This window comes from Manacus vitellinus, unplaced genomic scaffold (assembly GCF_001715985.3).
Source record: "Manacus vitellinus isolate BGI_N305 unplaced genomic scaffold, ASM171598v3 scaffold_16_pilon, whole genome shotgun sequence".
Taxonomy (NCBI): Eukaryota; Metazoa; Chordata; class Aves; order Passeriformes; family Pipridae; genus Manacus; species Manacus vitellinus.
In genome coordinates, this window is record NW_021939189.1 from 8775127 (window position 1) to 8785623 (window position 10497).

Consider the following 10497-nt stretch of genomic DNA (forward strand, 5'->3'; position numbering starts at 1 on the left):
TGAGTTAATCAGCAGGAGAGCTGTAAGTGTTGGTTTACAGTCTGTTGTGTTCCTTCTGCAGCAGTAAGCTGGCTTTGACAGAAATGAAATATGGCTGAGACAGGAAAAACGTGCCTGTTCACATCTACAGAGTTTATTTAGTCTTTGCTTTATGTTGTTAAAAAGTGATTCTACTGTGCTGTTCCTCAACAATAAAACTTATCCTTTTTTTTTACCCTTTATTCCTCAGCAAATTCCATCTCAGTCTGGCAAGGCTCAGTCATCTCCCTTTGGGATTGGAACAAGTCACACCTACCCAGCTGATCCATCATCATACAGCCCCCTTTCCAGCCCAGCCACCTCTTCTCCAAGTGGGAATGCCTACTCCAGCTTGGCAAACCGAAGTGCAGGGTTTGGTAAGTTTTAAATGATGTAAAACAGAAATGCGCATAAAAATGAAACTCTCCAGTATTAACTTCATTAAAAATCCTCCAACCTGTTCTTTTGGTGGGTCAGTTGGGAAGCCCACGTGATGAGAGCATTTTGCTTTCTCCTACTGAGTACAGGGAACAAAGCTGACCTGTTTCCTCCACACTTCATCTGCTCCGCATCCAACACACTTCAGAATATTGTGGCATTTTATGGCATGAGGGAAGTTTTCTTATTTTTTCCCGGTAAATGCTATCACAAAAGAATCAGAAGTTGCTTATATTACTAGTACAAATCCTCCCTGATTGTGGTCAGCAGGTTCAGTTTCTTTTTACTTCTCAGGAGAACACTTAAGTGGCACAAATTTGCGTTCAGTTCATTTTTCATCTTTTCTGACTGCACGGCAGCGTCCTCTTGCACAGAGATGGTGTGTCGGAGTTTGGCTGGAAGCAGGATTTGTTTTGTACTGCTACTAACCTAATCAGAGTAGGTGCCATGTTTTGAAGTTGTTTTCTTTTCCTATTACATGCTAATTTAATGGCTTTCAGACCATGACCCGGTGCAGAATAATATTCAAGAGTAAAAAATACAATGAATCCATCCATGATAAACACACGTGAATTCCATGAAAAATGTCACTGGCTGGTAATAATGTGCAATTCCTAAAAGCATAGGTAACAGTGAGCTAATGTGTGTCATTTTTCCCCTGTCCCTTGGGAACAGAGCTGGTGCAGACCCACTGCAGACCTGTGCCTAGAAAAAGTGAATTGAAAGGGAGCTCTTCCCACAGAGCTTATTTCTGCCTCCATTTCCATTTCCACCAGGCATTGTACATTTGTTTATGAGACAGACTTGTATTTCAGGCCTAAGCTACTTGGCAAGAACCCTTTCACCTAATGAGAAACATCTCCTGACCTACATCAGCTTGGATGCTATTAATAACAGCCTTCACGGAGACGAATGGCTTCGACCGCCGGCTGGCTGTAACTGCTCTGCTGAAAAGAAGCATCATTTGCTTCACTGAGTTAACTTCAGTGTATTGTTCTGAGGGGAAAAAAAAAAAAAACAAATACCAAACTTGCAATCTTTCTTTTAAAGGGTAACTTGGATGAATTTTATTTTGGCCCTTAAAATGGCTGCAGGGTTTGTGAGTCAGCTGAATTACTGGTTGTGGTAATGTCAGTCAGGGAAGAGCTGTAATCATCTACTTCTGATGTGATAGAAATACATCACTACAACCTGTTTACTTTCCTGTAAAATGTTCCCTTTATCTGTGTTGCATGGCTTAGCTGGTAGCCAAAAGGACTGGATTGAGCAGGTGTTTCTGTATTTTCTGAAGCCATGACTGTGAGTAGTGGCTGATTTGACATGACCGAGTCTGGTTATCAAAGACTTGACATAGCACATGTGTGGAAGTTTGGCACAGGAAATTTGGCACCCTTGGCAGAGGACACTGATGATCAGGACGAAGCAGATATACACAGCTTGATTCTCTACAGTGAGAGGAAAACAGGCAAAAATACTTGGAGTAGTTATATAGAAAAACATATAGAAGAAAAAGAGGAAAAAATGTTTGAGGAAAAGCATTCTTAGAAGGACATACTGTAAATAATGGAAGGAAAATTACCCAGAAATATTACACATACAGTGCCAGTCTGTAGAAATACAGGGTAAAATGAGTTCAGCTTAAGTGTGCTCTGTGGCTGTACTCCTGAAAAATGTACGTGTAACAGGTAACCAACATATGTTTTTCCTGGTAGACTATCCAGAAGAAATTAAATCTCCCTGAAATCATCATTTTAAGTGTATTTACTATAAAGTCTTGCTGTTTGTGTTACTCTGTGAAATGTAAATGGCCTCAGACTTTTAAGAAACTATCACTGTAGGAACAGGATGATAATTTGCTGTAAACGGTGTGTTAAATAAATCATTTTGCATCTATAATGTTGGATAGTCCAACAAACAACACTGCATTTAATGCAGTAATGATTGCATTTAATACTGTGAGGCTGTTGTGTGTTGATCTCACTGTTTCTACATCTGCTTAAGAAATCTTACATCTGCTTACATGCTTCTTAGATGGGTAGAGAGCTGTGCACCCACTGCTCTGCAACAATTCAGCCTTTTGAAGAGAGAGAGCATTCAGATGGTGCAGTTTGGTTTTTAAGTGAAATGGCAAATACTCCTTATAGTGATTAAAAAATGTTGGGGGCATGCTTGAAAATTGTCTTCCCATGCCTGGCTTGTGGTGTCACTGTGCATTCTGCTGTGGGCAGTTCACCTGCCAGGTTGTGCAGCCATGGCCCTGAGCTTTGCTCCTGGGTTGGCCCCCACCCTGCAGTCAGGGCTGAAACTCCCTTTCACTTCCACCCCACAGGGCTGGTGTCCCTTGGGATCTTTTCTCCAAGACTTATTTGCAAACCCAGGCACTGATGGATGACGCCTCAAAGCAGGCAGGTGTTTTGGAGGAGCTGCTGTCTGACTTGTGCCCTTTCTCCCCTCCTCCAGCTGAAGGTGGCCAGAGCAGTGGCCAGTTCCAGGGGAGACCTTCCGAAGTCTGGTCGCAGTGGCAGAGCCAACACCACAACCAGCAGAGCAGCGACCAGCACTCGCACCCACAGCCCAGTCAGACCGAGGTGTTCCAGGTGAGGAGAGTTCAGCGAGCCCAGAGTCCCTCTGACAGCCTCCCCCTGCTGAGTTCAGAGCCGTGGCACTCAAGGGTCAGGGTGCAGCAGGGCTTGGGGCCCTTCCCTCCTGCTGGGTGCTGCTCTAGGTCTGCACTGCTGTTAGCTGGCCTGAGCTACTGAGCTGGTTTTGTTTCCTGCCACAGAACAGCATCTTTGCTGATTTAAAATGCTATTTCCCCATCTCTTTGCACTCTGCACTTAGGGCTCATGTCTTTTGCAGAGAACTCAAGAAATACTCCCAGGTGTAGTGTCTCTTATCCTGATTCTGGCCTCTAACATCTCAGTCAAGTCCAATTAGACATCAATGTGTTTGTCTTTGATAGTTCAAGCAGGAAAGGAGTCTGATACTGTGTAGAAGATAGTGGCCAATAATTTTTTAAGGTTAAACCCAGTCAGATATCAGATAGATGGTAAACAATCCTCTTCAACTATCTAATTTTGTAATACTACCTATAATTTTGAGCCTTCACTACAGGTGGAGTAGGACTTCATAAGTTAACTAATACCATCACTATCCTTGTATAACTGGTTTTAAATTAGATCAAGAAGACAGTTTCCAAGAAAACAATGCAGATAAATGCAGGAAAGACAGTTCAAGCCCCAAGCAAGGTTTAGAAGTGGGGCACCTCATTATCTTTTAGAAAGTAAATCCACCTGCAAGACCAGGCTCGTGCACAGTTGCTTGCAGGAACGCTGCAGAAGAGATGTTAGCATGGAAATACTCCTGTGTGAATGAACCATTGCTTCACACAGAAACAAATAACAGCACTACATCTGTCTGCATGCTTTTAGCCCATGACCCAGGCAAGATTAATCTGCTGCATCTCTTTGTGTTAGTGAAGTTTAATCGCTTTGCAAGTACTTTAAACCAAAAGAATATTCAGAGGGATTCCAGTGGAGCTGGAATCCAGTGACAGTATGGTTTGATGGCCAACAGAGACACTGGGCTCCAAGCAGGGTCTTGCTTGTGTCAAAGACAAGTGCTGTGTCTGAAAAAAATTCTCAATAAATTAGTGGGAAGAAGACCAGAGGAGAAAAGGCGAGCTGGGCTCACCTGCAGACCTCTTGGAGGTGAGTGTGCATTTGGAGGGAATTAGGATAATAACTGGGTGTGATGAGAAACTTGGATGAACTCAGTTCAGAGGCCTCCAAGAAGCTGCTTGGATTGTTTGTGCCCAAAGCCAACCTTGGGTTAGCTGGACATAAGGAGAGAGGCAGACTTGAGAGGGGACCCTGCTGGATCTGTACCTGAGGAGAAGTCGGCCTGGAGGCCCCAGCAGCAGAAATGCCTTCAGAGATGGAGATGTAAACAGATGGGGGCATCTACAACTTCCCTTTGGCTGGGAGACAATGTGGGAAAACATTAAATAAGTGCAAGTTTTGGTCAGAAAAGGAAGGCCCTCCCTGGCAGCTCAGACACTGCCAGTTGTGTTCACAACCACATCAACAGGGATACTATGAAGACCTCAGATGGATTTTAATCAGTCTTTATTTTGAGGCGACTTCCCAGTGCGCAGCAGCTCTCTGAGTTATTCTTTCACAGAGCGGGTCCTGTGAGATTTCTTGTTTGTTTTTTTGGTTTTGTTTTATTGTGAGAATAATGAGCCATCCCTGGCAAGACTTGGCTTTGCAATAAGAGCTTATTATTGTAAGGACTGACAGGAAAAGCAAGCATAAACTCTGGTTTTCCCAGCAAGGGATATCTTTTCCCTGTGGCTTCGGTCTCCGGCTGAGAGGAAAGGTTGAGTATTTTTTGAAGCCTCCTGCAGAGACCTTACTTGTCTCAAGACACGTGGGAGCAATTACCATGAAATCCCATTTCTCCTGAGAAGTTCCTGCTATTTCCTCTGCTTCTGTACAGTCATGAAGGCTGCTTGGGCATCCTGTGAGCTGGGGTGGGTGTCCAGTCTTTAGTGTTCTGCAGAGCACTAATATGTTCACTTAGAGAGTGCTGGGGAGGAGACCCTGCCCAAACCCACCCTTATACAACAGGAGCTCAAGCCTGTGAGGTGTTTCATACTTCCCATGTAATGAAACCAGAGAGTTTGCCTCTCTCCATGTGTGGCTACCCATTCCAAGGGGAGCCTTTCCTGTCTGGAAGGAGTAGGAGGCAGCTCAAGTGTGCCTCATTCAGAGGAGCAATCCAAAACTTCTGCCCTGTGTAAGTCCCACCTCTTGCTCAGAAACACTCCAGCAAACCATAAGTAGCACATAAACCTTAGCCTGGCCCCCTGCACAAGTCTGGTTTTCACCTTATTTATCTAAACTTGGCCTCTTCTGGCTTTACACTGAAAAGATGAACAGGAAACAGTTTGTGTCTGGATAATGTGTTAGCAAGTGACACCTCACTTTGATTTTTCCTTATCGTGCAGGACATGCTGCCGATGCCGGGGGATCCGACGCAGGGCACTGGCAATTACAACATTGAAGATTTTGCTGACCTGGGCATGTTTCCACCATTTTCTGAGTAACTTGCAAAGCAGAAATGGAAGTTCTTCTCCAAGGCCATTTCAGTGTAATTTTGGCGCTGCTTTTTCTGTGTTGCATTTCTGTAGAAGCTACTAAACCAGAAGACACGTTTCTCATGTTTCAGATAGTGGTGTAGGGCTTGCTCTCTCCTCCTTGGGGTGCATCAGTGCCGACAGAGGAACTCCAGCACTTGTTAGTGTTCATTGACAGCTCCATTTTTTTCTTTTATTTTATTGTCATCTACCTCAGAGATGAAAAACTTTGCTTGATTTAAAAAAAAAAATCTCTGAGTCTTAAATATTTGAATGTGAATGATACCTAATATTTCCTTTGAATGGTAATTTTTAAATAGATAACAAAGTAACAAAGACTAACAGAGAAAAGGTAAGGTCATGTCTTGTTACAGTGCCTACCGCTCAATTTTGATGCCTTGCTTTAAGCTTAAGTTTCTGAAAGCAGACACAATATTCTGTTTTCTTTGATTCTTGTAGTTTTTAGGTCACTTTAAATGTTGAGATTAAGCAACATAATGTAGGCCTCTCTCACCAGAAGATTCAGCTCTGCCTTTTCTAACTTAAACTTGAATGTGTGTACATTTTGGTACTTTATGTATATCTTGTGCTGTATGAAGTGATTTCCTGTACTGGTTTCTTTTGCCTTTACAAAGGGTCCATTCTGGAGTGTACTAAAAAGTTTGATGATGTATGTGACGGATTTGAATATCGTGAGAATCTTCATCACTTCACATAGGTGTTCTTACTTTTAATTCAGGTGGTTCTCTGTTCAGAACAAACATTTACTTACATAAGCTATTAGTCTGGTTTTGCACTGAATTGAGGCCTATAACCTTGTACATTTCTCACTGGCTGCTTTAATTTCTATTGTTCTTGCTTTCTCAAAAAATTGCCTCGTAAAAAATGACTGTAAACACATTGATATTGCATTTTCTATATTAGCTGCATTTCCTTTCTGTGAAGTACTTTTTTATACTGTGAAACCTCACATTTTAACAGTGCAGGGTGGTGGCCTGTTTCTAGGAAATCATTCAAGCTCATTTGCTGCAAGCAGTGAGATGGTTTTGTAGTGTATAATTTTTTTAGAGTGAGTTGGTAATAGATATCGATTGGACTATTGTCCACTGCGTACACAGTGATAACTTGAATTTTTGCTTGGATTCCCAAGCAATTGCTTCTGTTAAACCCTTTTAACCCTATTATGTTAAATATGGGATTTTCAGCTTACCAAGTATGTTGAGGACTCTTGACTACTCTGAATGCCATATGCTTTTCTGCAGAGGTAAGTTAATCATCTTCCTCTTCGATGAGTTGCCTACCATATGTCTTCATCAGAGATGTGGTAGGAAGTTTTTTTATTCAGTATTTCATATGCATGATGAGTTACAAAGGTTGGATTGTAGAGTCGGAATTTTTATCCAGATCATTTCTTCTGGAATGGGAGGAGAAGGAATTGCTCATGAGGACAAGAAACCCCAAGTTCCCACGTGCACGTTGTTCACGACCTTTGAGGTTGGACAGTGGTAGCCAGCCTTTGCAGAGGAGGAAGGGGACAGCTTCCCTCAGCTTTTACATATTTAAGGACCATCAGGGACCTTGAAACAGCAACCCCAGGGCACAGTCCCATCCAGAAGATCTCAGTGTGTGCAGTAATTCTTAGACCTCACAGCACTAAGCTCTTCCTTCTGGTAACCCCTCTTGAATTCTGGGGTGCCTCTGACAGAGGGCACGGTGCACATCACCACAGTCCATCCTGTCAGGATTCTGTCCTGGGAAGCAGGCAGGCCCTGCCCTACAGCCCACTCTGGCCATGCAGGCTTTGGGCTGTGAGCATGGCCCAGGGACACAGCTGTCACAGGTGGCCATGTGGTGGTGTGCCCATCTGACACTGCTTTCCCAGCCTTCTCCGAGATCAGCATGTAGGTTTCAGTATCCAGGAAGAGTCCGTCCTACTATTTCTTTCACTAAATCTGGGACCAATCTCTTACCCTATGAGCAAGTGGGGTTAGGGACTCCTTCTGTAGGAAATTTTTGTATATTTCTAGGTGCAGTACTTGAGAGGCCTCAGATCTCCTGGTCTGTACCCACCTCACCAAATCACACTGAAAACAAACAAAAAACCTCATATCTCTTCTCTCCCAGAGATCAGGAAAACATCTTTTTAGGTGAGCAAGCCATGCTCTTACGCACTATTCTTTTAAATACATGGATGTTTATTCTCTCGGAGCCATCTCCCTTTTCCCTCGTGCTGCTGGGATCAGTGAGTGCTCATGGAATTGGACAGGCAAAGCTCTGCTGCCCCAGAGTGAAATTCAGTGATGTCTGTAAGATGTGCCTGGATGCTGCGCTGGCTGAGCGAGGCACTCAGTGTCCGTACAGGGACTTGAAAGGGGCTGATCACGAGGGAGGGAGCAGTAGGTGAGCAGTTTGTGTCCCTGCACAGAAGATGCTTGACATAATAAATGTAATTTCTTATAAAATTCTTAAAAAATATTTTTCCCTAAAGTGAAAAAATATTGGAAAAAATGCTGTTCCTCTGTCTTATTTTACCCAACAAACTGCTTTAAGTATGTGTAATTTTCATTACTTCCTGAATTCAATTTAAAAATGGGGTTTTTAAAGTAATTTTCTTTCTCCTGACCTCAGCAATGGTAACTTCCTCAGCGTATCATGGTTTTTATACTACTGGAGAAGGCTTCTCATGTACAGAATTTGGTTGTGCAGTTAGAAGTGCACTGTTAGCAGAATTTGAAGCACATCTCTTTTTTTGTTGTTGTTTTTAAATACAGTATTATTTTTTTTCAAATCAGTGTACCTGAGGGATCAGAACATGGACTGCTTCTTACCTTATGGACTACTCCTGCCTTTCTGGTTGGGAAAGGTGAGGGCTACTCTGTTAAGGGCAGTCTGGACAGTGCCAGGTTTGGGGTTTCCCCGTGAGCCATTATCACCCCCCGTTTCTGTTGTGCTTCATTCTTGGCATCTCCACCCTTCCTCCCCTCCCATTCCTGGCCATCCCATCTCTGCAGTGCTCTCCCAACCTGTGTGGGAGGCACTGGGTTGCCATTCCCGAGCCAGCGAGGAGGGAGCAATTAATGAGCTTAAAGAGTTTGGCAACTTTGTGCTTCTGACCAAGCAAACGATCAAGTCGAGCCGTTGCTGCCGCCGGGCACCTGCGCTGCCCTCCCTCCGCGCTCTCGTGTCCGTGGCTTGCTCCTCTCCAACAGCCACGCCCCAGGTCTTGTGGCTGACAAAGCTGTGTAGCCTTGGCTGTGCTGTTTCTTTTTGTCATGTGTTTGGTTACTAAAGCAAACTTACTTATATCCTATAGCTGAAGTTATAAGGTGCATTGGGAATGCTGATGTTTTTATTACGTGCTGTCGGTGTAGCTTTGCTGGCACTCTGGCTTCCAGTTTCCAGAATTTCACAGGTGGTGGATTTCTTGTTTCTTTTGTGTTTTTTTAAGCTGGAAATAAAGCCGTGATTTCTGATCGAACTGTTGCAAACACAGTGTTTCTTGAAACTGAATCTTTTGGGGTTTAAACTAAGGGAGCAAGAAACTAAAAATAGTGATGGTCTGGGTGAGTTATTTCAAGGAGCAGAGATGTAGACAGAAGATTTTAGCTATGAAAATATTTATATTCATTTATTCAGACAAGAAATCCTGTTTTAACAAGAGGGATTCCATCACATTACTTGTGCAAGTGCTACTGGCAGTACTACAGTGATGCTTTAACCAGATAGTTCCATTTGTAGCTTTGTTGCCTTTTCTTTTCTTTTGAAGTACAGTATGAAACTGTAAATACTTCTTGCAGAACTGCCTTTTTAACTCTTAATTACTTTTGGCACAGTGTTAAATAGTGTTGGATTTACCCAATTGCTATGACATATATTTTTATACATAGGTGTACTCTTTTTTCGAGAATAATACAGCCATTTTGTCATTAATGCCTTATCGGTGTCATACTGCTGTTGCTCTTTGTTTGCAAGGTATCGAGTGGACTAGTTTCTAGTTCAGATATTTTCACTTTTTCTGGCAGTGCTCAAGTTTGGCTTCAGGTGATTTTTGCCAGAGTCCCATTTTTCACAGTTGTTAACTGTGAGAAGAAAAAGAGAATGTAGGCTTGGGTTTGTTGCTGTTAATGGAGCAAAGAAAAGGTGATGGCATCTAATTGTCTTTAAAAGGTCAGTCTTTTCCAGAGTGCATTTCATGAAACTGATGAGTGTGGGCACTGATTACATTGTGTAGATTAATGGTATTTAAAAAAAAAAAAAAAAAAAAAAGGAGAGAAAAGAAAGAAAAAGAAAACAACTCCAAAAATGGGCTTCTGCCATTGTTAGGCACTTGGTTACATATCTGTTTAAACTCTTCATATTGATGTGAAATTGTGCTGTGGATAAAGTGTATTTTGTACTTCTGAATGTTCTATATTTATGACTAACAAGTACAGAATCAGTTGTGTGTATGTATAACTAATAACTGCCTTTTTAAATTTCATTAAAATAAAAAATGTCATGAACTGTTGTTAATTCCTGTCTTTCTGTAAATAAGTAAGATATACTGTTGGGAATTGTCAAGTAAGAAGTAATCCTGAATTATAAGATTCATGCCAGAAATCAGAAGATGAAGCATTGATCTTTGTCTTTGAAATCTCCTCCTGCACTTTGTGGTTGGGGACAGGATGTTCCCCTTTTATCTGTCTTGTAAAGGCTGTCCAGAGGGAGCAAGAGAGGAATGATAGTTTGAGAGCTCAACTGCTAAAAGAAGTTCCAGAAAAACATTAATTCACAGCCTGTTTTGCTGAGGTGGGTGAATCGGTGTCTGTATTATACGGGGTTTCATTAGAGCACAATTGATTTAGAGTTAATTCATGCTCTGTGGCAATATTTATTCACTCCCTGGGGTGGTATCACAGTGG

At 42.5% G+C, this 10497-nt stretch overlaps 1 protein-coding gene across 3 annotated transcripts in view; it reads left to right on the plus strand.

Moving 5' to 3' along the window:
* Positions 1 to 10108, plus strand: part of ARNT2 (aryl hydrocarbon receptor nuclear translocator 2) — a 93989-nt gene extending 83881 nt beyond the window's left edge. For all 3 annotated transcript variants that reach the window (XM_029958723.1, XM_018069696.2, XM_029958724.1), the window contains 3 exons: positions 230 to 395; positions 2917 to 3053; positions 5468 to 10108. In XM_029958723.1, coding sequence (XP_029814583.1) covers positions 230 to 395; positions 2917 to 3053; positions 5468 to 5566 — 402 coding nt within the window. In that variant the 3' untranslated portion in view covers positions 5567 to 10108. The remainder of the gene's footprint in view (positions 1 to 229; positions 396 to 2916; positions 3054 to 5467) is intronic.
* Positions 10109 to 10497: the final 389 nt, after the last annotated feature.